The sequence below is a fragment of the Bos indicus x Bos taurus genome, chromosome 7 (assembly GCF_003369695.1).
Source record: "Bos indicus x Bos taurus breed Angus x Brahman F1 hybrid chromosome 7, Bos_hybrid_MaternalHap_v2.0, whole genome shotgun sequence".
Classification (NCBI taxonomy): Eukaryota; Metazoa; Chordata; class Mammalia; order Artiodactyla; family Bovidae; genus Bos; species Bos indicus x Bos taurus.
In genome coordinates, this window is record NC_040082.1 from 89,164,855 (window position 1) to 89,191,914 (window position 27,060).

Below are 27,060 nucleotides of genomic sequence, written 5' to 3' on the forward strand. Positions count from 1 at the left end.
TGGGGCTCCTGATCTTCCGAGATGGCCCTACTGTGACCCGACTTTCTTCTCCACTTTCTGGAAGAACACCCCTTCTGGGTTATTCTGCCTTCTTTGTCACGTCCATTGTGATGACTCAGATCCACAGCCATGCCTCAATGGTGGCCAGGAAGGAACAGGGCCAGCTGGTTTTGTCCAAGAAACACAGCTGGTTCCTTTTGCCACTGCTTCGTCTGGTCAGACTTCCAGACACCGCTTCCTACCTCCCACAACCTCTCCTGGTTGAACAAGTTTTGGGGTGAACTGTCCTGTTAGGATGAGTGATTACCAGGCCTGTGAAGGGAAGGGTTGCCCAGAAGCTAGCCTGGCTAATCTTCGCATTCCAGGCAGCCCAAGTCAGTAGGTCCCAGGAGTTCGGTGTATGAAACACTTCCTTCCAAAGGGTGCATGAGTTCCCCGTGGCAGCCCTAACATAGTCAGCAAACTCATTGGCTTAAATAACACTAACTTATTTCCTTAAAGTCCTGGAGGTCCGAAGTCCAACTCGGGCCTCAAGGGGCTAAATCCAGGCATAGGCAGGGCTGGTCCCTCTGGAGGCTCCAGGGAGCATTGGTTGCTGCCTTTCCCAGGTTCTAGAGGTGCCTTATCCCTGGCTCGCGGCCTCTCCCTCAATCTTCACAGCCAGAAGCACAGCATCTCCCTCTGACCCTCCCCCCACCTCTTATAAGGACCCTGTGATGACACTGGGACCCCAGGAATCCAGCATCTCAGGAGCCTACTCTTAACCCCTCATGCAAAGTCTCCTCTGCCCACTGAAGTGACATGTTCACAGGTACCAGGACCAGGACAAGGACAACTTTTGGGGCTGTTGTTCCAAATAACGGCAATAGCTCCCCAGACTTTAAACTGGTCCTGGAAATCTCTGTGGTGTATTTGCAAAATCCAGGGGTAAGGAAACACAGGCTTCATTAGAAAGTATTTATTTCCAAGTAACCAGGAGTCCCCTGAAGACACTCTCTCCCTGTGATGGAGACGGCGCGCCCTCTAGGGGAAGGAAGCCACACACCAGGCTGGAATCCACTGGATCCAGAGCTTCTCATAAGACCGCTCTGTTGGCCCCAGGACCCCTGAGAGTAACACAATCCCATATTTTGCATATAAGAGATGTCTGGGGTAAACTCATGTGTTAAGGTCACAGGATACCTAGGATGGGACAGAGACAGAAAACACCCCTCTGTTCCCTCTCACTCCATCTACTCTTCTGCACCCAGCTCAAAGTTTTCTGGAACATTTATGTTGCAAAGAGGCAACAGTTAAAATCACTTGATCTCAGCCAAAAGGCTGAGAAGTGGCAACAGTTAAAATCACGTTTGCTAAGTGTCTAGAGCAATGTGAAAGAAGGCAGAAGCAGGAGAGAGGTGGGTGCCTTCTCAGTCTGTTTTCCAGATGCCGGGCACCCTGTGAAATTCTAGTCCCACCAATGTGCTGTGCGTCTGATCATCTACTCGGGCACTCTGGGGGCCACAAACCATGGTGACTGCGAAGATTTCTTTGCCCCTTGGACAAGGGCACCCTGGTGACAATTGTGGTGATGTGTCCCAACTCTAGGAAGACAAAAATGACAGTCATCAGCCGCAGATAAGGAGACTGATTTATTCTGATGTTCCTGTGGGAATACCCACAGGAGCAGGAGGGTGGGCAGGGGACTCTCTCCCCCAGTCCCACTGCCTTCCTTGACCTGGCTGGTGACCTGAAGAGGCACAGTGGTTACGGCGTTCGGTTGTGGTTCTGCATCTAAAAGGAGCTACATTCGATTGGCCAGTTTCATAAAGTCCTTCCAGGCTCCAGGAGCAGAGCCGGCGGCTTCTGAAGGACTGAGGCCCAGGTTTCATTTGTTAATTGCACTTGTTCAGTGTCGGTGGCGGGCCCTCTCCCTGACACCTAGAGGTAACTTGGAACCAGCATGGCCTGGGCAGGTAGGGTTGCCATGCCCAAAGGCCACCAAGGATGCTGCTTGTGGGCAGGGAGGTGGCTGGTAGAGTGCCCCTGCTCCAGCTTCTGCAGGGAGAAGGTGCTGGGGTTTGGTCCCAGAGTCTTGGGGTCGGGGGGGGGGGGGGCAGGGTGGCATACAAAGGGTTTCCATATGATGTTGGCAGGCATTAGGTGAAATTCAAAGGTTGTACACCCAGGGAGAGGTGCTCCCTGGGAGAGTCACCCTGTTATTCATGGCAAAAAGGGGACATTTTTCTAGAGGGCAAGGGGAAGACTACCTGTAGGTAAAAAGTTTTTTTTTTTCTCCTAGTAACCTCTCATAGCAGTTGTAAATGAAACTATAATAATCCACTCTTTTATGTGACATGAAGGGGCCCCAAGAAATGTGGGATGCAGGCGCAGGCTTGGGAAACTGATGGATGAGCCCAGGGTCCTGGAGGAATGGCGGACAGAAGTGGCTAGGGGAGGACGCAGGGAGGACAGAAGCCAGGTGCTCGTACCGCTTGAAACCAGACCTGGGCCATGGTGGGAAGTGCTGCATGGCCATGGCCTCGCTGACTGGGCCCCAGAGCCCATGGCCGAGCATGCTGGCTAGTCAGGAGACGGACCCAAGGTGGGCCAGCCTCCTGGCAAATGCAAGTGGTTTCCAAACAAAGTGGGTTTTCCTGGTTGCTCACAACACAGAGAATCACAGAGTTCAAATTCCCATCTCCCTTGTGATGTGACGGCTGAGGAGACTGGGGCCCAGAGGACCGGACTAATGGTTGCTGCCACCTTGGAACCGGAGAGAGGATGCAACCCTGATAGCGCAGAATCTGCTGGGCTAGAAAACACTGGTCCCTGTGCTGGAGATGTGGCGCGTAGCCGCAGCGGGTCCCCAGGGCGTGGCCGCAGAGATGACAGGGCCGAGGGCTCTCAGTGGCACATCCGTGCGGTCATTTCTTTCTGTTAAGAACAAGCAGGACATCAGGAGTCACACACAAAAGGGAAGTCAGAGTGCATGGTCTCAAGGGGCCCACAGGCCTCATTCAACACAAACTTTACTAAACCGGGCATAGACAGCGTGTGCCTCAGGCCAGGCGGCACGCTCTTTATGAGAAGGGTCACAGTTTCTGCCTCCAGAAAGAACTCTAAGTGTCAATGCAGGAGAAAGGACCACGGGATCAGGACACTAAATGAAAAAACATGAGCGTATCATAAAACTGCCCACGACTATTTTCCGTATTTGGTGAGATTCACATAAAATGAACTGTCCTCCTCAACGGTGGACAACCCCCACCTCTACCTGGTTCCAGAACATTCCACTACCCCAGAGGGAAACCCCTTCCCTACTAGCCAGAGCCTACAAGGGAATATACAAACACGAAAAAGCTATGTTGAGATGTTTTTAGAGGTTTTTAAAAGTTGTCAAAGATAAGCCTTTCGCAAAGACCCAAAGCAATGAAAGGAATCAGGAAAAAAGGTCACATGTAAAGCAATTTGGTGCTGCCACTATGGAGAATACGGAGGTCCCATAGATCAATCCAGCAATCCTACTTCTGGGCATGTATCCAGAGAAAACTATAATTTGAAAAGATAAATGTACCCCAATTCTCAGAGCAGCACTATTTACAATAACCAAGACATGGAAACAAGCTAAATGCCCACTGACAGGAGTGGATAAAGGAGATGTGGCGCATCTCCACAGCAGACTATTACTCAGCCATGAAAAAGAATGAACCGATGCCATTTGCAACACCATGGATGTGATGGACTTGGAGGGCATTATGCTTAGCAATGTAAATCAGAGAAAGACAAACACCATACGACATCACTTCTGTGTGGGATTTAAAATATGGCACAGATGAACTTATGTATGAAACAGAAACAGACTCACAGACATCAGGGGGGAAAGAAATGGGGATAAACTAGGAGTTTGGGATTAACAGATACACACTACTATATATAAAATTGATAAACAGTTAAGTCCTGCTATATAGCACAGGGAACTATATTCGGTGTCCTGTGATAAACCATAATGGAAAAGATTATGAAAAAGAATACATGAATAACTGAGTCACTGTGTTGTACACCTGAAACCAACACAAGGCTGTAATCAAGTGTACTCAAATAAAAGGCCTCCCAAACAGGCCCACAGGGAGCCCAGGGTCCTGCCAGGAAAGGTACAACTGGGGCGGGGTATCCAGAGTGATGATCTTGTCTCCCAGGAGCAGACCCGCACACCCAGGCACCACCCGGTCCCTGGAAGGTTCCGGCATTTCTGAGCTTGGGGAGATGTTCCCACTTCTTATAATGATCCCCGTAAACAGTGGCAGCAGCTGGTGGGCACTGGGAGAGCAACCACCTGTGCCCTCTGACCTTGCAGGTCCTGCTCAGAACCATTTGGGTAACACAGTATGGCATACAGGCTCCAAGTCACAGCCCACGGGACCTGAGTCAGGCACCTGAAATCTCCCATTTCTGGGGCGGGGGCGGGGAATCAATACTGACCAATTCGGCAAATCCCCCCAGACAGAAAGTGGGTGAGTGGTTGCAGGGGCTGAGGAGAGTGGTTGCAGGGGCTGAGGAGGGGGTGACTGCTGATGTGGAGAAGACTGCTTTGGGGGTTATGAAAGGTTCTGGAACTGGACTGAAGTGAGGGTTGCAGAACCCTCTGAATGTACTGAACACCACTGAATTGTTCATTTTTACATCAGTGGTTTTACCACATGTAAAGTTTACCTCAATTAAAACCAGAAAAAGAAGTAGCTCCTTGCTCTCCTGCCGCTAGCAGGAGGGATGGGCACCCCAACTGCAGGCAGGAGCCCCTCCGGGCCACTGTAATGGGGGGACCCCGCGCACCCGCTGCCTACCCCACGACGCTCCATGCTCACCAGCGGCTCCAGCTCCTTGGTGTCGATAAGGCCGAACTCAGTGACAAAGTAGTAGAAGTGCTTGTAGCAGGTGTTGACGTGCGCCTCGGAGCCCAGCTGTGCGATGCGGTCGAAGTGGTGGATGTACACATGCACGAACACGCGGAAGAGCCGCGACAGGATCTTCTTCACCACCTGCAGGAAGTTCTTGGGGAACGGCGTGCCTGCGGGGCGAAGGGCATGGCTCAGCTTCCCTTCCCCTTCCCTCCGGGACCTGCACCTCTCTGCCCCAAGCAGCGCCCGGGGGCGGGGAGGGGCAGTCCTGCAGGCCCAGACGTCCTGCCCTTCTCGCTCTCCGCGTCTGGCCGGCAGTGGACCTGACATCCCGCTTCCGGGCGGCTCACAGGCTTCTGCGTCTATTTCTGGTTACCTTTATTTTTCGGATAGGAACTGGGCGATGCATAAAAACCTATGTTCTGGACTTTGATGCTTTTCCCTTAATATATTTATATCGTCCCATCTAACTATGCTTCATGGTACTGCTCACATTTGAACACACACATCCTAACTTAATTGCATACATACATACATGCACCGTGTTTTTCTATTACTGAAATATTTTATTTCTATTTTTCAATTTTTTTTAAATTTTTTAAAATTGTGGTAAGACCTGTTGACCCAGCTGGGGGTGACCTTCTGGCATCAGGCACATTCATGGGCTGTGCCCACATGCCCGTCCCCACCTCGCGTGTCCTCCTCGGCCCAGGGGACAGATGCCATGCACTCACACCATGTGAGCAGCGCTGCCAGGGGCTGCCTGGGACCAGGAGGGACAGGTCCTGTGTCCTTCATGAGAGGGGCTCCAGGGCTGGCGACCACCCAGCCTGTGGACAGCCACAACGCTCTGGGACGCACTCACAGAAAATGGAATGGCAGCTGCTGGTTGTCGAGCAAATCCCCAAAGACATACAAATAGGTGCTCCGGATCTGTGTGCTCAGCAGCTCGAGGGGCAGTGTCAGCGGCCAGTCAGGGACAACTAGCCTGAGTGAGGGTTTCTCACACCAGAGGCAGGTCCCAGGGTGTGGAGGGATGAGGCAAATGGGAAAGACCTTCCCCAAGACCAACCATCATGCCCCTGGCCAGCTCCCTCCTCTGTGTACGCGTGTCCCATACTGCTGATGGCACTGGTGTTCCAGGCCGGGTGTCTGGGGATGTGCCTTTGCAGAAGGCTCGTTCAGCACCAGTGAGGCCTCTGGGTTTCCTGCTTCCATCCAACAGGAGAAAACAGCTAAACAGAAGGAATGCTCAACTCTTTTTTAAACTAATTTAAAATTTTTTTGACTGTGCTAGGGTTTCGTTGCTGAGCGCAGGTTCTCTTGTGTGTGCAGGCTTCTCGTTGCAGTGGCTTCTCTTGTTGCAGAGCACAGGCTCTAAGCGCATGAGCTCAGTAGTTGAAGCACACAGGCTTAGTTGCTCTGCTGCATGTGGGATGTTCCCAGACCAAGGATTGAACTCGTGTTTCCTACATTGGCAGGTGGATACTTAACCATCAGGGAAGCAAGAATACTTGACTCTTGGGAAAAACCATGTTCACAGGGCATCTGAGGCTCATCTGCCATCCGTGAAGACCCATGACACTTGAGTGGTGGGACAGCGGCCTTGAGGGCATGGGGACCCCCGACAAGGGAAGGTCTCCTCAGCGTTGGGAGGTCAGAGGGAACGAGAGCCTATGGCAGGCAGAGGAAGGTAGCACAGCACATAGCCAGCATCTGCCACACAGGATCCTGGGCCCCACTAGGCTAGGGCCCCACCCTGCCCCCTTTCCTGGGGGGATGGGAGTCACTAAGGTCCTCCTGGGCCATCCCAGGTAGAGAGGGAGCGACAGCCCCATAGGAGAAGGGCCTGGACACAGGATCTTCTGGGATGGCACTGCCCACGCCTGCAAGATGCCCTCACATGGAGTCACAAACCTGGTCCACCACCCACTTCTGTAGGTAAGTTTTACTGGAACGCAGGCCTACTCCTCGTGCACACTTTTTAAAGTGTCATCCATGATGGCTTTCGGGTGCATGGCAGATCTGAGTAGCTGAGGCAGCCCGTCTGGTCCTTGATGGGAAAAGCGTGCGGACGGATCTCGGGTCTAAACTCAAGAGTAGTCAGGTGGCTTTGGGGCTAAGTGGATGCTCAGGCATGGAAGCACCAGCGTGGGGGGCAGGATGAACTTTTAGACCTGTGCTTTCTCTGTTCAGCCACAGATCTAGCCCTGAAGAGCACGGGAGGCTCCTGTTCTGAGCAGCACTGCAAACAAGCAAAGAGAAGCACTTCAGTCCACTGGGGGTGGGGGTGCGGGTGGAACCAGGCCGAGGGGTGGGGCTGGCCCTGGGGTCTGTGGACAGGGCTGGAAGATACGGCCTAGGCCAGGCAGCCCCTAACCTCGCTGGGCAGCTGGGTGACATCTGCCAAGTTCATTTCTCTCACTCTTCTTATGCTCTCCTTTCTGGTGGGTGAGCACTGACTCGAGGCAGGTCTGAGTTCTAGGAGGTGGACCCCTCAGGGCCTCAGTTGGTCCCAGCAAAGCAATGACTCAGGATGACAGGGAGAAGGTGCAGACCTGGACCCGGCAACCTGACAGGAGACCACCCAGGAATCTGTTTTGGGAAAGTGATGACTATGGGATGGCCTTCTCCCAGGTGGGTCCCTGGAATCCCCTTGCCAGAGTCAACGTGGTTCACTGTACGGACAGTGAGGCCTGGGGGTGAGAAACTCAATGAAGCACAGAGCATGGCAGCAGCCCAAAGCCAGGCCCGAGGTCTGCTCACCAGTCGGCCTACCAGGACTCCAAGTAGCCCAGGTGAACATGAGAATAACATCTACTGTCTCCTGGGACCATTCAGCGGCTCAGGACAATTCTCTCCCAGTTCCTGAGGCCAGAGTCCACATGGTGCCCTGAGCTGGAGTCCAGCTGTGGGCAGAGCTGAGTCCTCCACAGGCTCCAGGGAAAACCCGGTCCCATGTTTTCTGGGCTTATGGTCCCTTCTTCCTCCCATCACCGCACCACCTTCTGCCCCACTAGGTAACGAGTCTCCCTCTGCCCCCTCATTAGGACCTTGTGATGACATTTAGGGTTCACTCAGATAATCCAGAATTGTCTATCTCAAGATCCTTTAACTATATGTGTTAGTCGCTCAGTTGGGTCTGACTCTTTGCTATCCCATGGAGTGTAGCCTGCCAGGTTCCTCTGTCCATGGATTCTCCAGGCAAGGATACTAGAGGAGGTAGCCATTCCCTTCTCCCAGGGATTGAACCTGGGTCTCCTGCACTGCATGCAGATTCTTTAAAATCTGAGCCACCAGGGAAGCCTTTGCTTGAAGCAAAATGTGTCCCTTCACACACAGGAGCATCACTCAGTCATGAAAAGGAGAGAAGCCCTGACACTCGCTACCATGTGGATGGACTCTGAGAACACGACACTCAGTGTGAGAAGCAGACACAGGACACACAGGGTGTGATTCCACCAATGGGAAACGTTCAGAACAGGCAAAGCCACAGACACAGACAGTGGGTTCCTGGTCATCAGGGGCTGGGGAGGCTGTGCGGGTGACTGCTGAAGGGGATGGGGCTTCTTTCAGGGTGATGGATTTTTTCCTTGGCTGCGCAGGGTCTTCACTGTTGCACGTGGGCTTTCTCCAGTTGCAGTGCGCAGGCTTCTCTTGTTGCAGAGTATGCGCTCTAGAGTACAGACTCAGTAGTTGTGGGGCACAGGCTTAGCTGCCCCTCAGCAGGTGGGATCTTCCCAGACCAGGGATGGAACCCGTGTCCCCTGCATTGGCAGGCAGATTCTTAACCACTGGACCAGGGAAGCCTTCAGGGTGATGGATTTAGATACAGCTGATAGCTGCACGACACTGTGAATATACTATAACGCCACTGAACTGCATTTTTTTAATTTGCCTTACCATGTAGCATGTGAGGTCTTAGTTCCCCAGCCATGCCCCATGAAACAGAAGCGTGGAGTCCCCACCACTGGACCACCAGGGAAGCCTCTGAACCATGCACTTTAAATGGGTGGATGTAGTGGTGTGTGGACTCCATCCCGATAAAGTTGACCCTAAAAGAACACGAAAGCGCAGAGACTCACCGACGTTGGTGGGGAAGACGTCCTCATTGTTGATCTGCACCTCAATCCAGTCCATGAGCAGGTCCATGTAGCGGGGGGCTGACAGTGCCGTGGGCCGCCGGAACTTGTTCTCGTCCTGCCAACGGTACTCGTACTTGGGGCCGCCCGACATGATGGGGCAGGAGCGCTCGGTGCAGCCGTCACTGATGGTGCCGTAGATGAGGTTGACGCGGTTGAAGAAGTCCACCACGTGCACGGCCACCCAGTCGTTGAGCTCCTCACCAGCGGGCAGCTGCACCGCCAGCTTCAGGTCCAACCCTGCGTTCAGCGAGGCCTGCGCCTTCTTGTGCAGCTCGAAGCGCTGGGTGCCCGGCTCGAACTTGCGCTTGGGCCGGAAGGTCTTGTCCTTGTTGAAGACCTGCTTTAGGAAGGGGTTGGACATCTTGGCCGTGCACTCAGGACGCCCCCCACGAGGTTTCTGAGGGGAGGGCCGGGCAGGACGCTCAGGACAGGAAGGTCACAGGGCCCCCAAGGCTCCCTCGGACCTGGAACACACAAAAAGGAAACATTGTGAACCTTCTTGGAACCCTGTTCTAGAAGCACCAGTGGGTGAACTGGGGACATTCCTGGGACTTGTGGTTTTGAGTTTCAACAAAAGGGCACACAGAACTTCCCCGACACATCCCCTCTGAGCCCAGAGGCTTTTGGTAAAGAGAAAGTTACTGGCCCCACATGCCACCTGAGGGCGGGCCCCCTCAGGCTAGGTGGCAGCCTCTGTGAAGAGATGTCCATAGCCAGGTATCTGCAAATGAATCTTATCTGGAAAGAGAGTCTTTGCAGATTGATTAAGGATCTTGGGTTGCCCTATTCCTGGACTATCCGGGCACCCCAAATCCAGTGATGAATGTCCCTGTAAGAGGCCGTGTGATGATGGACACAGAGATGGAGTGATGGGTCTACAAACCAGGACACGCCAAGGACCAGGAGCACTGGTGGAGCTGGGAGGGAGCCCCAGGAGGAACTAGCTCTGCCCACACTCCAATCGTGGGGCTTCTGGGCTCCAGGGATGGAAGGGCGTGGATTCCTGCTGCCTCTGCTCCTCTCTGGGTCTCGTGTCACAGTCTCGTCTCTGGACCAGAGACCTCCATAACCCCATGTGCTCTCAGCTCTCTAGCCTAACATCTGCACAGCTCCACATCCAAGGGGCAGATATGAATCTGGGGGACACTACCCACCCCAATGTACCACCTAAGTGAAGATGCCTCCACGAGTTCTCTGGTCTTGTGACAGATGCCACTCATTTTGGGGATGAGGCCCCAGTGTAGGGGCTGCACTGCCATGGCCCTGCTCTCATGAACAGGCCCCTCCCAAGCCTCTGTTCTGTACTGTCTTCCCTGTCACATTGGAGTAATAGACCCCACCTCAGGGGGCATGAAAGGGTGAAATCAAGCACAAGGAGCCTGGGTCGGGCTCACATTTGGGACCAGTCACGCACTGCTCCTTCACCATCACCACTCCGATGGCCACGCTAGCCCACCGCCCCTTGTCTCCATCTCCGGTTGAAGTAGATATGCTTTCCTGGGCGTGGACCTGGCCAGGACTGGGTGGGGTGGAGGTATCCTGGGAGCTCACCCAGGAGCAGCAGCAGAGGGGGAAGTGGGCCCGGGTTGGGAGAAGCGGAAGCACTGCCCAGGCTGGGCTCCAGCACACACAGCCCTGCACTCCTGGTGAGATGAAAAACCACTTATACGTAATGTTGTAATATACACGTAATGTAATAAACCCCTCTGGAGTCAGTTCCTTGGCCCTGGGACCTTGACCCTCCAGACCAAGCACACTGTGCAGCAAACTGCCACAAACCGAGAGGCTTCGAACAGCCTACATTCACAGTCAGAAACTTCTGGACATTCCATGTCTGAGAAGACCTAGTGTGTCCTTGCACAGGGATCCTGTCACCCCCAAGGGACAACGTTGTGCCACCAGGCTGACCTCAGTGATGGAGAAGCTGTGATGGGGGATGGGCACGAGGCAGGCAGGTCTGGTCACCTCAGCCCAGTTCACCCGTGTCTGCACCCATGTCCATGGTCCAGATGGGGCGACCAGGATGGGAAGGACCTCAGCAGGCGGTTAGTAAGCACTGAGTCACGACCCACCACATCCTGGAGCCAGCATCTCCTGCAGGCTCGGCTCTTCTACACGTCGGCAGGTCAGAAATCAGACTGATCCCCATTGGCCTGGGCCTCCTGGCCCAGCCTTCAGTGGCCCCTTGAACCTCTGGGTTAATTCCAGAGGTGGATGGATAATGTGAAGGGCACACACCAGCGTTCTAGCCAGGGTGTCCTGCCTGAAAGCCAGGAATGATTCTGACTCTTGAGTTATGAGAAACTAAAAAGAAAGAGGTTGCTCTGATCTCAAGTGAGAGGGATGGCAGTAAGCTGAGCCTTCAGAGTACTTCTTCTGGAGCATGGAGTGTGGAGGGCGGGGTTCAAAGGAGGGGTCCAGCACCTCTCCCCTCGGGGCAGGCGCAACCCTGACCCTACCTCCTTCCCCCTTCTGTGTCCTCCACGTGTCCACAGGGCCTGCTAACAAAGTCAGAGGCAGAGAGACGGGAGATGCTGCTCTGCTGACTGGGAGGATGGAGGGAGGGGCTGAGAGCCAGGGATGGGGTGCCTCTAGAAGCTGGAAAAGGCAGGAGCCGATGCTCCCGCGGAGCCTTCGGAGGGACCGGCCCTACCCACACCTGGATTTTAGCCCTGAGAGGCCTAAGCTGGACTCGACCTCTCGAACTGTAAGAGGATAATCTGTGTGGTTTGGGCTACAAAGTCTGTGGTGATTTGTTACAGCAGCCATTGGAAACTCAGACAGAGGCTACACAGAACATCTGAAGGAACGCCAGGGAGGGTAACTCACAGCTGACACAACTGGGCCACTCAGGCCCTGGTTACATGCAGGCTGGGGACCATCTGTCCTCCCCACTGGTAGGTGAAGCCTGCTCATTCTTCTGGGCCCCACTTGACCCTGTGGATACTGGAAGGTTGATTCAAGGCAGCATGAACTATGCAAAACACAGAGGCTGAGCATCCAGGGATGGAGCCAGATGTAGGGAGCACAGTGAGGAGGGGAGGGACCTGCCACTCCCAAGGAGGACGGCGTAATCGAAAAGGACAATCAACAGGAACCCTCCTGTGCTGCTGGGGTAATGTAAAATGGGGTGGCTGCTGAGGAAAACAGCCCAGCAGTTTAAAAAATGCAGCTACCATCTCACCAGCAGCTCTCTCCTAAGTGTCCATCTAAGTGATGACACATGTGGACGACACATGTCCACACAAATACTTGTACATAAGTGTGTCCAGCAGCATGAGTCCTAACAGCCAAAAGGTGGAGACACCCAAATGTCTCCATTGGGAGCATCCCTCAGCCATGAAAAGGAGAGAAGCCCTGACACTCGCTACCACGTGGACGGACCCGGAGGACACGATGCTCAATGAGAGACGCAGAAACGGAAGGACACACGGGGTGTGCCTCCACTGACAGGAAACGTGCAGAGCAGGCAGATCCACAGACACAGAGAGTGGGTTCCTGGTGGTCAGGGGCTGGGGCAAGGGATGGGGTGACTGCTGACGGGAACAGGGTTTCTTCTGAGGTGACAGAATGTTCTAGAACTGGAGAGAGGTGGTGTTACAAACAATGTGAATGGACTGAAAAACAGTGGAATGCACACGTGAAAGGCGGAGAGTCTGGTACATCAATGAGAGCCAGGAAAGCTCTTATTTTTAAAGTAGGGTGAAGAGACAGAGCAAGTGTGGGCCGAAGTGCTGCTCTGGGAACCACAAAGAACAGGCCATTTCCCTCTGGGTTCAAGCTGAGGCCAGCACTGCCTGTCAAATTTGTTTGCTGTGTGAGGTGACAGCGCAGACACAGAAGACCACAGGGGCTGAAAAATGCAGGCACTGATGTGTGACAGAGGGAACGCTCACGCGGACAGGCCGCCTGGCAATGGGGCAGGAAGCCACCTGTGCTCCGGAGCGAGGAGGCCCATCCAGAGACCAGAAGAGCCTTCACTTCCTTCCCCAAAGCTGCCCTGAGGCCCCAGCCACAAGCATCACTTCCTGCCACCTTGGTTAACGCCCAGTGAGGCAGTCACGGTAACCCATGGAGCAAAGCAGAACCCTACTTTAAAGCTGGGAAGACTGAGGCCCGGACTTGCCACTGCTGACATCGGGGCCACCCCTGCCCCCTCACGTGAGGAGCATCCCCAGTCGTGACGACCACAGATGTCCCCAGATGTGATCCAGTATCCCCTGGGGGCAAGAGCACCCCAGGTGAGAAACACTGGGCTAGAAGATGGTGACAGCACTAAGCATTAACTACTAGTGGTCACCGTTAACTAGTACCCAGTTAATGAGTAAATCACTGTTAGGCTGCACAGTTGGTAGCAGAAGGAGTCAGTGTTTGCACCGTGGACCGTGGGGATGAAACCGTGGTCCCTTCTGCCTGGCCACCCACCTCCACTGCCCCACCCCCACTCTTCATCCCAAATCCAGGGCCAAGTCCCTCCTGGCTGGGGCTGCTCCCACACCAGGCACCTCTGCCGCACCTGCAGTCTGGTGCAGGTGCCTCTGGTTCTGACCCTCCCTGGTTCTGGAGGTGTGGTAGAGACCTGTGCCTAGGGCCTGAAGGGCAGGAAGAGGTGCCTCCGAAAAGGGAGGACAGCCACAAATAGCCCATCTGCCGTTTTTCTCCCAGTGTGGACGATCTGAGACCCCCAGGAGGCCCCGGTTAAGAGGCCACCTGCCCTGACCCTCTGTTGCAGGCTAGTCTATCACCTGTGCTAGGTCGTGGGGACGCCTCTGTATGAGGGCACTTGTGCTGGATGTCGTGGGTGGGGACCCCGCGCTTCCACCTGCCTCTGCCCCCACCACGACCGCTAACTGCCGAGGGGCCGTGAACCTGCCCAGGTGGTTCATCTGTAAACCAAGCAGCTCTCAGGGCCACTCCAAGTGCAGGTCAAGGGACAGTCACCCTGCGTGGATTGACCAGCAACCCAAGTTGGCCTCCCCCGCACCTACCGCCTGCCAGCAATTTCTCACCCACGACTCACTTTAGCCTCCAAACACTCTTCTGCCCAGGCTGAATGCAGCCTCACTTTGGCCATGAGAAGACAAAGCAGGGTGCTATCCCTCATCCAGCCAGAGTGGGGTTGGCCTGGGCTGGCCCCTGAGCCCCCACAGCGGCCTCTGTGCACCCAGGTGTCCAGGCCCTATAGCTGGCCTTCTCACCCTCAAAGAGACCACACCACCAAGAAAAATGCAACCTCCCCGCACCCCGCTGCTGCCTTCTATTGACTTTGGGGTCTCTGGGGCCACGTGACCTGTCAGACAGGCACAGGCTGTGGGGTGGTGAGAAGCGGACAGGGACCCCACTGACCCGGGTGACCCCACAGCTCTATCTACAGCCCGTCAAGCCACGGACCAGACAAGCGCCAGGATGGTTCTAGAAGATGGGGCAGAGTGATGAAGCAGGCTTATAAGGTTCCTGCCTACTTTTCTGTCTCCTGAGAAAGTGGGAGGGTTTTTTTTTTTTAAAGTGGAAGCAATGATTTTTGAAAAACTTTCTGGATGGACAGTTCCCATCAAAAGCAAACAGCACTTTCTATTAAAAACACACTCCCTTGGGCTCCTGTGGCCAAGGAGTGGGCAACCACTGGCAAGTGCCTTTTCCTTGAGAAGCACCCAGGAGTCACTGCAGCAACCCCCGCCACCAAAACCCCAGGTACCGTTTCTGGGGATCCTGAGTTTCTGCCCCCTCTTAGAAGACCTCCAAGGGCAGCAAAGGGAAAACCAGGAGAGGCTTCTCGGAATCCAGCACGAGGGGCTCCCCTGGGTCTTCCTGCACACGAGACGAAGGTGGTACTTACAAACTCCAAGAGTGACAAAGGTTAAAACGACAAAATTCCCCTGCCCCAGCACACACCCACCCACCCCTGTTCTTTTTCTAAAAACAAAACACAGTTCCTGTTGGCAACCGCCACACCTCAGCCCCGTCGCCACTTCCTTCCGGCGCCTCCACATCCTGCCTGGCTGATGACATTTGCCACCGTTGTGTGTAAACCCTGCCCCAGCCCAGCAGCCTTTGTGGCTGGCTAGAAGATGCTCACGGCCCAGGATCTGTCCTGCTAAAGATGGTTGTGCCTCAGGGCTGTCTCCCATCATCTAAATGTTTGTGTTTAAATACTGAGACTGCTCCCTGGGTGGGGAGGCTGCCCGCGTCCTGAAGGACACAACAAAGGCCAGGTGCTTTAGATGGGCTCGCTATAGTCCAGCCTTCCTAGTAATCCTTTTTTCCCCCACAAAAGCCAACTGATATATAATTCACACGACGATAAACCTACACAATTCAATGGATTTTAGTAAAATCATGAAGTATGCAACCATCACCACTATCTAATTCCAGAACATTCTCATCACCCCACAAAGAAACCCCATGCCCATCAGCAGTTATCTCCTATAGCCCTTTTATAAGCAGAATCACATCCCCCCTCAAAAGATGTGCTGAAGTCTTAACAGGTGAGGTGATCCCATGTGGAAGCAGGACCACTGCAGATGTACTTAAGTTGAGGTCACCCTGTCCTACAAGAAGAGGGGATCTGGACACAGACACAGACAGCCATGTGATGGAGGCAGAGATCAGGTGATGTGTCCACAAGCCCTCCAAGCCAAGGGATGACCAGGATCATTGGCCTCACAGGAAGCTGGGGGTGAGGCAGCAAGGACCCTTCCTGGTGCCTCTGAGAGCCATGAGCCCACAGCAGATAAGAGATGGCCTGGGATCTAAGCCCAGCTGTCCCCACCTCTACTGTCCTCTGCTCTACCGAGACAAAGAAGGGCTGCCAGGTGTCCACAGCCAGTGCCATGATTCTCCTCTGAAGCTCCTCCCTCTGTCTCAGTTCCCCGCGGGGGCAAACAGATTTTCTGTTCAACAAAACGGTGTTGGGGGTCGGGGGACAGAAAGGAAAGAAATGCAGGAGAGGTCGTAGGTGGTGTGTCCATGAAGGAGTCACACCTCTTCCTTCTGAGGACTTGTTCCAAAGCTGCAGGAGCCTTCACTGAGTGGTTGACTGACTGGAGAACTGAGTGTCAGAAACCATGCCTCCGAACTTCCATCCACCACAAGCCCCACCTTTTCTGGCTGCCCAAACTTCCTCTCAACATCAGGGTGGGGAGGGTATCCACCAGGCACCACACTCTCTCCAGGCATTAGGAGAGCTCCCTCCATGCTCAGCTACAGCCATGGGTCTCAAATGCGGTGACCCTGCCCCCCAGGGGCCACAGGGGAATGGGGCACTCCTGGCACTGAATGGATGGGGCCAGGGATGTTGCTCCACACCCCACAGAGGGTGCCCAGGGTGGGCCCTCATTGAAAGCAGCCCAGCCCTGGATGTCTTATTTAGGACTCAGCAGCCACAGGAATGACTGTCTCCTTCCCAGAACCTGGTTTCTGAAGTCAGATTCCCCTTTTTTGCTTAAGCAGCCTGAACCCATTCCAGGAAGTCAGGAGCTCACCAGCTGGGGCATGTCCAGAAGTTCCCAGAGTAAAAACCCAAGCTCCAAGCCAGCTGCTTGGGGAATTTTTGTTCAACTTCCATTTCAAGAACCCCTGGAGATGGAGTGCAGCTCCCGGAATGATGGTTAATGGCTGATTCTTCCATGAACTTGGCTGGCTCAGGCGCATCATCACCTATGGAGCAGACTGCCTTAACCTCGTTAGGAATACGAATCATCTGGAGCCCAGAACTGAAATAGTACTTCCAAGAACCCTCTTCAGGACTGAAACAGCCACCTCTACTTTTGTTGGGAGAGAGGCACACCTAGAACACAGCTTGTCACAGCTATGTGGGGCACCTGGTGGGCGAACACCATGGTCCAGATTTGAGAGATGATAGACATACTCTCTCCTTTAGATGGTTCAAAACAAAAGTGTACTATCAAGCCTCGAAAAGATAGGAGGAACTGTAAATGTGCATCCTTAAGTGAAAGAAGCCCACGTGAGACGGTGACACGGTGATTCACACTCTATGATGTTCTGGAGAAGGCAGAGCTGAGCTCTGGGGACAGAAGAAGGATCAGTGGTTGCGGGGGGCCCTTGTGGGGGTGGGGAGTTTACAGGAGAGATGAATAGGTGGAGCACAGGGGATTTTTAGGGATGTGAAACTACTGTGTGAAAAAATGATGGGTATGTGTCAGTGCACATCTGTCCAAACCCAGAGAGCATGCACCACTGAGCGTGAACCCACCAAATGCACTCTGGATGCTGGCTGACCGGGATGTGTCAGTGGAGGTTCATCCTGGTGACAAATACCCCGCTCTGGTGGGCCATGCTGATAACCAGGGAGGCAATGCCCACATGGGGGCAGGGAGCATACAGGAATTCCCTGTACCTTCCGTTCAATTATGCAGTAAGCTTAAAACTGCTCTCGAAAAATTAAGTCTATTAAAAAAAAATTACTGGGGCTTCCCTGGTGGCTTGGGCTTTCCTGGTGGCTCAGTGGTAAAGAATCTGCCTGCCAATGAAGGAGCAACTGAGCCCAGGAGTGACAATAGCAGACCATGTGCTCTAACTACTGAAGCCAATGCACCTAGAGCCTGTGCTCCACAAGAGAAGCCATGGCAAAGAGAGGCTCATGCACCACAGTGAAGAGCAGCCCCCACTCACTGCAGCCAGAGGAAAGCCCAAGCAACAGCAAAGACCCAGAACAACCAAAGAATAAATAAAGTAAAGTAAAAACAATCTAAAAACTTACAGCTAACACAAATTTATCAATTACAACACACCAAGCATTTGGCTAAATCCTGTGAATTGCTCACCCCACTTAAGAAATAACTAAAGCCACAGATAGGAAGCAGAAAATGATGAATCCTAAGAAAGAAGGCATAAAGAAAGAACACATTTACACATCTTGGCATAAAGAACAAATGCCATGGGACTTCCTTGGTGGTCCAATGGCTAAGACTCTGTGCTGCCAATGCAAGGGAACCTGGTCAGGGAACTAGATCCTAAAGGCAGAAACTAAGAGTTCATATGCTACAAATAAAAAAGATCCTGCTTGCTGCAACTAAGACCTGATACAGTCAAATAAATATTTTTTAAAAAATGGCTTGGAAGACACTGAAATACATGTTGCATGTGTAATTTTTAACTTTTTGGCAGCCACATTAAAAAGTAACAAAAAGAAAAGAAACAAGTGACTTAAACATTGATTTTATACATATATACTACTGAGCCTAAGAGCACTAAAATATCACTTTAACATCTAACCAGGAAAGAAAATACTAAGGAACTATTTTGCACACCTTCTACCCCACCCCCGCCTTAACACTCCAAGTCTCCAGAGACTGCTGTGTATTTTACACAAAGGGCACATCCCATTTTGAAATAGCCATGTTCATGTGATCACTAGCCATGAACAGCCAGTGGCTACTGTACCGGACAGCTCAGCTCTGGAGGGTTTTAAAAGGGGGAACCACCCCTGTCGCCATCAGGACAGAAGCAATGGGACAGTTGCTATTTGAGGTGGGACTCTTGGGAGGGGAGAAGCTCTGGATTGGAGCAGGCTGAGGTTCCCTGTAAACAAACAAAGGGCACCTTCAGAAGGGAGGGGAGAAACAGAGTGCCTCATGGTGTGGGCAGGCAGGGGTGGGGCAGCCAAGACTTCCACTTGCTTCACTCCATAATCAGTACAACAGACAGTGACAGGCTACCATGAACTTGGGCCGGGGTGGGAGGTGGATGGGCACTTAGGGCTTTGGGAGGCTGCAGCGCCCTATCCTGACATTGGCCAGGGCCAGGATTCTTGGCATCACTCATCATGCTTGGCTGAGTCTGTAAAATGGGCTCATAAGAGTCCCTGAACTTTATGTTGGGTGGAGGGAGGAACGAAGAAGCAGCTAGCAAAGACCAAGTGTAACAGAAGCAAGTCCAAGATCACAAAGTGCAGACAGGCAGTGGGGTGAAATATGCAAAATGCTTGTGTATCACATGCCAAAATTTATCCAAGTGTATCTCTGAATGAATGCAGTTGATTGGGCGTCAACCGAGACTGTATAAAAAGGTTTAAAAAAAAAGATACAAGGGGTAAAAAGCACCTGCAGATAAAGAATGGAAGACTTTTACTCCAAAATGAGCAGTGGCTCTCTGGGTGGGAGCATCATTGGCTATTTATTTGCTACTATGTGACTCTCTGTATTTTCCAGTCACCCTCAGGCTTCCCTTTTCGGTGACATTTAGTAAAGTACATAGTCATTTAAAGCAAATGCAAGCCCTACAGTCAGTGAAGAGATGAAGCAGGGGGGTTAGCCGGTGGGCAGTGCCAACATTCAAACACCTCCCGCCCAGCCCGTGCCCACTGCTCAGGGGCTCTGGGGACCAGGAAGACTGCTTTCAGAGGGCGGGGGTCACAGTGCGCTGGGGGCCCTAAAATCTTTGGACTTTCCATCCAAACCAGGAGGTGAGGTCCTGGTTATTGATACCAGAAGGGGGTGGCCCTGGTAACCACTGCTGCTGCTGCTGCTAAGTCGCTTCAGTCGTGTCCGACTCTGTGCGACCCCATAGACGGCAGCCCACCAGGCTCCTCTGTCCATGGGATTCTCCAGGCAAGAACACTGGAGTGGGTTGCCATTTCTTCCTCCAATGCATGAAAGTGAAAAGTCAAAGTGAAGTCGCTCAGTCGTGTCCGACTCTTAGCGACCCCATGGACTGCAGCCTACCAGGCTCCTCCGTCCATGGGATTTTCCAGGCAAGAGTACTGGAGTGGGGTGCCATTGCCACTGGTAACCACTAATTCCACCAAGGGCCCGCCACCGGCTCCCGCCCCTCCACCACCGTCCATCCCTCTGAGGGACCCGGCCTCCCAGCCGCCCGCAGTTGCCCTCCTGATGGAACCGGCCTTCCCGCTGTCGCTCCCCTGAGGGATCCGGCCTCCCCGCCGTCTCCCCTCTGAGGAACCCGGCCTCCCCGCCTTCGACTCCTTGAGGGACCGGCCTCCTTGCTACTCGCGGTCGCCCCTCTGAGGGGCCCGACCTCCCTGCCGGGCGCGCTGGCCACTCTGAGGACTCACCTGCCACTTGCCTCCTGCTGCCGGAAGAGTTGGGTCAAGTTCGCCGCTGGACCCAGTTCCCGGGCCGCTGGCCAGTCCGGCCTCGTTGTCAGGCCCGGAGTAATTTCGCACACGACCGCCCCGCCCCTCACCGGATATACTTCCGCTCCACGGCAAGGCCTCCCCGGAAACAAGAGCCGGGGAGGCCTGCGGGCGGAACTTGCTGTGTGCCGGGAGCAAGAGACGCGGCCTCGAACCGGGAAGCCCGCCTGGAAGGAGGAGCTTTGCAATGGCTGTGGGCGCATGCGTCAGGCGCGGTCGGGGGGTGGGACCAACAAAGGGGTGGAGCTTCCTTTTGGAGTGGCCGCTCCTGGGCGGGGCCTGAAGGAGGAACCTGCGCCCTCTGTTGCCCGTTACAGGGGCGAGGCCTACGCCGCGGGCGGGGCAGGGTCGTGGCCCTCCTGAGAGGGCGCCGTTGGTTGGTGCGCGGCGGAGGGGCGTGGCACGGGGGCGCCGTTGGTTGGTGCGCGGCGGACGAGGGAGCGGCGCGGGAGGCGCCGTCGGTTGGTCGGCGGCCGGGGGGGGCGGGCGGGGGCGGGCCATGGCCCTGCTGCTGTGCCTGGGCCTGACAGCAGCGCTGGCCCGCGGCTGCTTGCACTGCCATGGTAACTTCTCGGATAAGTTTTCCTTCTACCGCCATCACGTGAACCTCAAGTCCTGGTGGGTGGGCGACATCCCCGTGTCGGGCTCTCTGCTGAGCGACTGGAGCCAGGACACAATGAAGGAGCTGCACCTGGCCATCCCTGCGGAGATCAGTGAGTGCGGGGGTCCCGCACGGGCGGAGCCCCCGGCCCGGCCAGACCCTGGACCCAGGTAGCTTACACACCTTCTCCCGCCCCCAGCCCGGGAGAAGCTGAACCAAGTGGCGAACGCCGTGTACCAGAGGATGGATCAACTGTACCAGGGAAAGATGTACTTCCCGGGTGAGGGGCCCACCGCCGCGGGCTGGAAAATGAGGCAGAGCCCAACCGCCCCCAGACATTTAAAGTCCACCCACCGCCTGAGTCTGACCGCCGAAGGCTGACAGCCCCCTCTCCTCCTCCTCTTATCAGGGTATTTCCCCAACGAGCTGCGAGCTATCTTCCGGGAGCAGGTGCACCTCATCCAGAATGCCATCATCGAAAGTGAGCAAAGGAGAGGGCTGGCGGGACAGCGGGGAGGATGCTGCCCAAGGCCTGAGGACCCAGGGCCATGGGAGTATTTCAGTCTCCTTACAGGCCAGAGTCTGGTCAGGGTGTGGCTCAGACTGCAGTAATGTGAACAGGGAGCCTGGCATGGTGCAGCCAGGTGTCAGGACTCAGAAAGGCCATGGGGGTTGGGGGGAGAAGGGCCGCTCTCTGCAGGAGTAACAGTTTCATCCAGTGGGCACCAACAGGACACCTTGATGGATAAATCCCACCTATCCCTGCCACATCCCCTGTGGGTCCCTGGAGGCCTCAGAGCTTTGCTGCCACCCTCCCATCTGGTTTGCTCCATCCCAGGCTGGGGCCGGGGACTCCCTGGTGGCTCAGTGGTAAAAAACCCACCTGCCAATGCAGGAGACACTGGTTTGATCCCTGGGTTGGGAAGAACCCCCTGGAGAAGGAAATGTCAACCCACTCCAGTATTCTTGCTTGGAGAAACCCTGGAGCCTAGCATGCTACAGTCCATGGGGTCACAAAGAGTCGGACATGACTTCGTGACTGAACGACAACAAACAATGGGAATTCCCTGGTGGTCCAATGACTAAGACTTCGTGCTTCTAACGCAGGGGGCCCAGATTAGATTCCTGGTCACGAACTGTATCCCATATACTGCAGCGCAGACAACAAGTCTGCGGCTCACCTAAGTGGCCAATGGACAGGGGCTGAACCTTGGGCAACCTGGGAGGCGGGGGCTGGGGAGGAACAGGGGAACAGGCCAAGCCTAATAAGGCACCATCTGTGCCCTTGCCCTACCACAGGCCGCATCGACTGTCAGCGTCACTGTGGTGAGTGAGCCTTGGTCCTGGCTGTGGGGTGCCACAGCAGCTGGGGCCTCCAAGGCTGAGGGTGAGGGGAGCCCGCAGCACCTCTGGTGTGTTGCAGGCATCTTCCAGTACGAGACTATCTCCTGCACCAACTGCACGGATTCGCACGTCGTCTGCTTTGGCTACAACTGCGAGTAGGGCTAAGGCGCGGGCAGTTGCTTGTGCTGAGGGGCCCCTGCCCACAGGGTCCCAGGGTCTCCCTGAAGGGGCCCCTCATCACCCGGGTAAGGGGGAGGGGAGCCCTGCAGCTGGCCCCTGAGTGTCCACGCCCATGTTCCCACAGGTCGTCAGCGCAGTGGGAGAAAGCAGTGCAGGGCCTCCTCCAGTACATGTGAGTGGGGGCAGCTGGGCACAGGGTGAGGGGATCCTGATTGAGGCCACTTGGCCCCTGACTCCAAAATTGTTGTCATTGTAGAAATAAGTGGCACAAGTAAGTCCCCTCTACCCAAGGGCAATGTGCATGTGCCCTCACCGGTAAGTATGTGTCCAGGCAGCCACAGGAGACAAGCACCTGGCCCTGGTGTTGGGGACCGAGCCTCTACCTCCCAGGGTCTCTGAGCTCAGCTGGCACAAGGGCGCACATCCTGGTTTGGGGGTCCCCACAGACCCAGGTCCTACCCCTGCCCCAGGTGGGTGGCAGGGCTGTGGTTAGAGCTGGTGAGGGCACCCCTGGTGAATATGTGCCCCCATGGAAGGGCCTGAGGACCACAGGCACAGCCTTACCCCCAAAGCTTGGAACTAACCAGGGCCCTGTCATGTGTTTCAGAATGGACACCAATACAAGGTAAGGTCCCCCCAGGCCCATCTTCCTGGGAGCGTGGACTTTTCCAGGTCAGTGGGGGCAGACAGGGCGTCGTATGGGATGGGTGCAGCCAGGCAGGATGTCACCTAGGCAATCACATCCATGCTATCACGCCATGAATAAACATGAGCTCCCCTCCTCCTCGCCTGGAGGTACAGAACCACTCCAGACTTGTGAGTGACCCAGTTGGGGGAAGCTGCAGGGACCCGGGCGGGCTCTGCCTAAACCAGAGGTCAAAACCCCAGCACCCCTGGCCCTGCCCTGCTCCCTTCACAGACCCCATCATGAGTCTTGGGTGTGTGACCCCACTGGTGTCCAAGCCCAGCTCGAGGGTCTGTCTGGGGCCCTGCTACCTGCCCCCTTTGGGACGAGGGGCCTGGGCCCCAGCAGAGGCCCGCCGGGGAAGACGAGGCAGGGCAGGAGAAGCACTGGGGTGCCCCATCTCCTTGCAGCTTGATATCACCAAGCTTCACATGTCTGGAGCCCCCACACCTGGCCAACCTGACTCTGGAAAACGCCTCCGAGTGCCTGACACAGCACTGAGGGCGGCCCGGCCGGCCAGACCCGTCCCGCCACGGTGCGGGGCCAGAACTCCACTGGACCGGCTTGGCCAGACCCTGTGGAACAGGCCTACTGCTGCCTGGGGGCCCCACCTGCCTTGGAGCCCTGGGCCAGGCCAGGCTGGGGCCGGGAGGAGGGGATGGGAGATAGATGACTTTGTATATAGCACAGCGTAGATGCGGGCAGGATTGCAGCCATGTGATGGAATGATTAAATATCCCTGATGTTTCTCCTCCTGGAGCTGTCCTTGTCGGGGCGGTGGGCTGGGACCCAAGCGAGGTGTGTGCCAGGTGCAGGGGGTGCTACCCAGGGACCTGGAATGTCCAGTGGTTAAGAATCCGCCTGCCAATTGAGGGGATAACCATTATATCCCTGATCAGGGAACTAGAGCCCACAGGCCGCACAGCAACTAAGCCCACGTGCTGCAACTACTGAAGCCTGCATGCCCTAGGGTGCATGCACCGCAACTAGAGTAGCCTGTGCACAGCAACAAAGAACCAGCACAGGAAAAGAAAAAAGTACCTGGCGGGCCGCACACAACCAGCCTTCAGGGCGATTGGCTCTTTGGATGACTCAAAGGGAGGCTGTTTGGTAAAAACCAGGGCCAGCCTCGGTGCGTCCTGGGGCTCCTGTCACATCAGCTGCACCATGGCATCTGCTGTCACCACCATGGCCTGGCTTCTTTCTCAGATGCCCCACGTGGGCTGTGAAAGGACAGGCCCAAACTGGCTCAATCCAGGGCTCAGCTTTGGTCCAGCAGATGGGAGGGGATGGAAGCACACCATGGCAAGTCTGGCAGTTCTTGGGAGTCCTGGGCTGGGCCCTTCCTGGCCTGGGTGGCTGCCAACCTCCCTACTCAGGTAAGGGGCCTCCGCTTGGGGAGGAGGTGCCTTCCAGCCGAGGTTTCACTGATGGACTGCTGGCCTCCACTTGCCCAGGAGCACTGAGGTCAGGGGGCTGGTGAGTGGAAGACTGGGGAACTCTCAGACGCCCAGGACCTGAGCTGGGCCCACACACTGTAGCAGGATGGGCCAATGACCCAGGGGCCACCCGAGGGGCCTTTGTGCAGGGCTCTGCAACTGCCCCGGTTTTGGGTTTCAGGTTACAGGTGATCTGGGCTGTCTGCTGACACAAACCTCCATCCACGTGGCATCAGTAAAGCTGTCAGGAACATAGGGAATTGAAACAGTGGCAGGGCCTCCCTTTCAGCATCTGCTCCTGCCAATCCCTGGGGCTCTGGGCCCCCACACACTGTGTCCGGACCCCTGACCCTGCCCTCTTCTCATTGTGTGCTGCCAAGATTAGAAACGAGGGGTTCAACTTTAACACAACTTTCATTGGACTTAAACTTCAGTGATATTTCCACTCATCCTGCACAACTTTTACCAGAGGGGTTCCCTGGAAAGGGACAGCAGTTGCTAGGCCCCATGGAGTCCTGTGAGGGGATGGGTATCAGATGTCTCCTTGCTGTTACCGCTGGGGCCCAGGAGCCCAGAGGACCACACCCCTCCGGAGGGGACAAGAGGTACAGGCAGAAGGGCAGGGGCGCCCTAGCTTTACAATGCAACCTGCACAAGGGTGCCCTGTGGCCCCCTCTGACCCCTAGGTGCTGCAAGACTGTCGAGAGGTCTGGCTGTATGCTGACCCCCCCAACACTGGGGAAGAATCCCCTACTCGGGGCATACGTTGCCAAAGGCAAGAGACCCAATGGATAAATGCCTGTTTCGCAAGTTTATTGGATCATCTTGACACAAAATCATTACAGCAGCATGATATGTCTCTCCTTTACACGGGAATGTCGATAGCAAATAAATTCTTATATAACACATCATACAATTTAGAGATTCTAGAATCACTGCACAGGATTCTGTAATAGGTTACTCTACATGCTAAAGTGACAGTTTTCATCAAAAGAAGTTAAAATGTCATTGAGGACCATCATGTTTGAGGAAAGTTCAGTCTCACGGGGGTGGGCTGGGGTCCCCCCCTGCCCCTGAGGTGCATCTCAGGGGCCCAGCCACCCCCGGACCCACGTGCTTCCCAGCAAGGAAACAGGGCCAGGCCCAGGCCCTTCCACAGGTGCAGACACAGACCTGCAGAGCATCCAGTGATGACAGGAGAGCCAGAGCTGTAGCTCTCCACCACTCACCGCAACACGCAGCTGGGCACGGAGGCCAAGGCCCTGGACCCCGCTGGGCACTCCCCTCAGCAGACACACAGGACACGGTGGTAGAACAAACAGGATGTGATGGACGGCAGCCTGCAAGACTCTGCCCCATAGTGTGTCCTGGGGAGGAAGTGCCCCTAGGCGTGGGGTGAAGAGGAATGTCTCCCCCAAGCAGCTGGCCTGGCCTCCACCCCTAGGGCCTGCGGGCAGCAATCTGGGAACTCATGGGACTCGGACGACTTGACAGAAGCGGGACGCGCCGCTCCGTCCGGTCCCCATCCAGCCCCCGCCAGGTCCTGGCCTCGATAGCGGTCACGCTCACCCTCAGGCAGCCCCCATAGCCACAGGCACAGTCCGCTCCAGCCAGAAGAGCCCTGGCTGGCTTGGGGACTGGCAAGGGCTGCTCGCTAGAGAGTAGAGAGAAGCAAAGTAAAAAAGATGACAAGGTAAATCAACGCAACGTGAACTGCGAGGTCTACACAGTGGACGATGGTGGACTTGGTCAACGCCTGGCTGGACCCAGTGTGTGCAGCACACGGCCGCCCTCCTGTGGGAGGCGGCACTCAGCACGTGGCCAGCGTCTCCTTCATTTCCTCCAGCAGGTTGCTCAGCAGCGTTGGGTCGCTGCACTTCCCATCCACCGACACTGACTTTTCGCCCTGTGAGGGAAACAACAGCCGGCACTCAAGAGATGCCACCCTCTGGACATCCTCTCCCACTTCGGGGTGCTCTGATAACCCTCTCCTATTCTGGGGTGCTTTGATAACCAAGAAGAGGGGCTCCAGGTAGGACGGAGCAGGCACACCACACCCCGTATCTCCCACACCCCATGGGAGGAGCTGCAGGACCTGGAGAGGCCAGAACCGCAGGGGCTCAGGACTGATGCTCTGGCAAAGGCAGGGATCCCAGCCCCTCAGGGGCACAGGGAACAGCTGAGTGCAGCACCAGATGTCCTGCAGATGGAATCTGAGTGCCAACCTTCTCCACAGGTGTGAAGAAGGCCCACAGTCTCCAATTCAAAACTTCCAAAATCGGCACTCCAAGACCACGGAAATCTTAGCTCACGTGGAAAAGACAACCCACAAATACCCACGGAGAAGAGGTGGATGTCAGAATCACCTTGAAAGGCTTTAGTGACTCCAAGAACCTCCCATCAGCAATCACATACATTCCTGAAGCAAGCAGAACACAACATCTCAGCAAAGAAAAGGAAGAAATAAAGATCAACCCAGGGAACTTCTAGACTGGAATATACCAGCTGCACACAACAGAACTTACATGACAGAAAACTCTATGACCCTGACAAGAGATTAATGGAAATGATCCAATCTGAACAGTGGAAAGGAGGTGGAGATGGGTGAAGTAGCAAAGATTCACATCACTGGGACCCGAGACAGAGAAGACAGAGAAAGCAGTGCTGAAAAGGTAC

At 55.1% G+C, this 27,060-nt stretch overlaps 3 protein-coding genes across 6 annotated transcripts in view; 1 reads left to right on the forward strand and 2 right to left on the reverse strand.

Annotated features, from left to right (window-relative positions):
* Positions 1 to 943: 943 nt before the first annotated feature.
* Positions 944 to 20,307, reverse strand: MOB3A (MOB kinase activator 3A). Of its 2 annotated transcripts, XM_027547107.1 has the most exons (5): positions 20,055 to 20,307; positions 14,718 to 14,830; positions 8,963 to 9,486; positions 4,845 to 5,047; positions 944 to 2,916 (listed from the first exon to the last, which is right to left on the reverse strand). In XM_027547107.1, the coding sequence occupies exons 3-5, from the start codon at positions 9,381 to 9,383 to the stop codon at positions 2,887 to 2,889; spliced, it is 654 nt and encodes a 217-aa protein (XP_027402908.1). In that variant the 5' UTR covers positions 9,384 to 9,486; positions 14,718 to 14,830; positions 20,055 to 20,307; the 3' UTR covers positions 944 to 2,886. The 2 variants fall into 2 exon arrangements, with proteins under 2 accessions (XP_027402908.1, XP_027402907.1); XM_027547106.1 differs by lacking the exon at positions 14,718 to 14,830 and having other exon boundaries at positions 20,055 to 20,305.
* A 319-nt stretch (positions 20,308 to 20,626) lies between these two features.
* Positions 20,627 to 23,700, forward strand: IZUMO4 (IZUMO family member 4). 2 transcript variants are annotated; one of them, XM_027547108.1, is made up of 9 exons: positions 20,627 to 20,848; positions 20,936 to 21,016; positions 21,146 to 21,217; positions 22,036 to 22,062; positions 22,160 to 22,235; positions 22,385 to 22,432; positions 22,517 to 22,531; positions 22,868 to 22,885; positions 23,356 to 23,700. In XM_027547108.1, exons 1-9 carry the CDS (start codon positions 20,635 to 20,637, stop codon positions 23,444 to 23,446), a joined length of 642 nt encoding a protein of 213 aa, XP_027402909.1. In that variant the 5' UTR covers positions 20,627 to 20,634; the 3' UTR covers positions 23,447 to 23,700. The 2 variants fall into 2 exon arrangements, with proteins under 2 accessions (XP_027402909.1, XP_027402910.1); XM_027547109.1 differs by lacking the exon at positions 22,868 to 22,885 and having other exon boundaries at positions 23,356 to 23,699.
* Positions 23,701 to 25,176: 1,476 nt separating this feature from the next.
* The window catches only part of AP3D1 (adaptor related protein complex 3 subunit delta 1), a 33,573-nt gene continuing 31,689 nt past the window's right edge, over positions 25,177 to 27,060 (reverse strand). For both annotated transcript variants that reach the window (XM_027547111.1, XM_027547110.1), the window contains exon 32: positions 25,177 to 26,290. In XM_027547111.1, the coding sequence (XP_027402912.1) occupies positions 26,195 to 26,290 (96 nt within the window). In that variant the 3' untranslated portion in view covers positions 25,177 to 26,194. The remainder of the gene's footprint in view (positions 26,291 to 27,060) is intronic.

Coding starts and splice junctions, on each gene's coding strand:
- MOB3A (XM_027547107.1), bottom strand. CDS start 9,383: ATGTCCAACCCCTTCCTAAAGCAGGTCTTCAACAAGGACAAGACCTTC. Junction 5,048..8,962: donor CGTCTTCCCCACCAACGTCG/GTGAGTCTCTGC, acceptor TTCGCCCCGCAG/GCACGCCGTTCCCCAAGAAC. Junction 2,917..4,844: donor CCAAGGAGCTGGAGCCGCTG/GTGAGCATGGAG, acceptor TGTTCTTAACAG/AAAGAAATGACCGCACGGAT.
- IZUMO4 (XM_027547108.1), top strand. CDS start 20,635: ATGGCCCTGCTGCTGTGCCTGGGCCTGACAGCAGCGCTGGCCCGCGGC. Junction 20,849..20,935: donor GGCCATCCCTGCGGAGATCA/GTGAGTGCGGGG, acceptor TCCCGCCCCCAG/CCCGGGAGAAGCTGAACCAA. Junction 21,017..21,145: donor GGGAAAGATGTACTTCCCGG/GTGAGGGGCCCA, acceptor TCCTCTTATCAG/GGTATTTCCCCAACGAGCTG.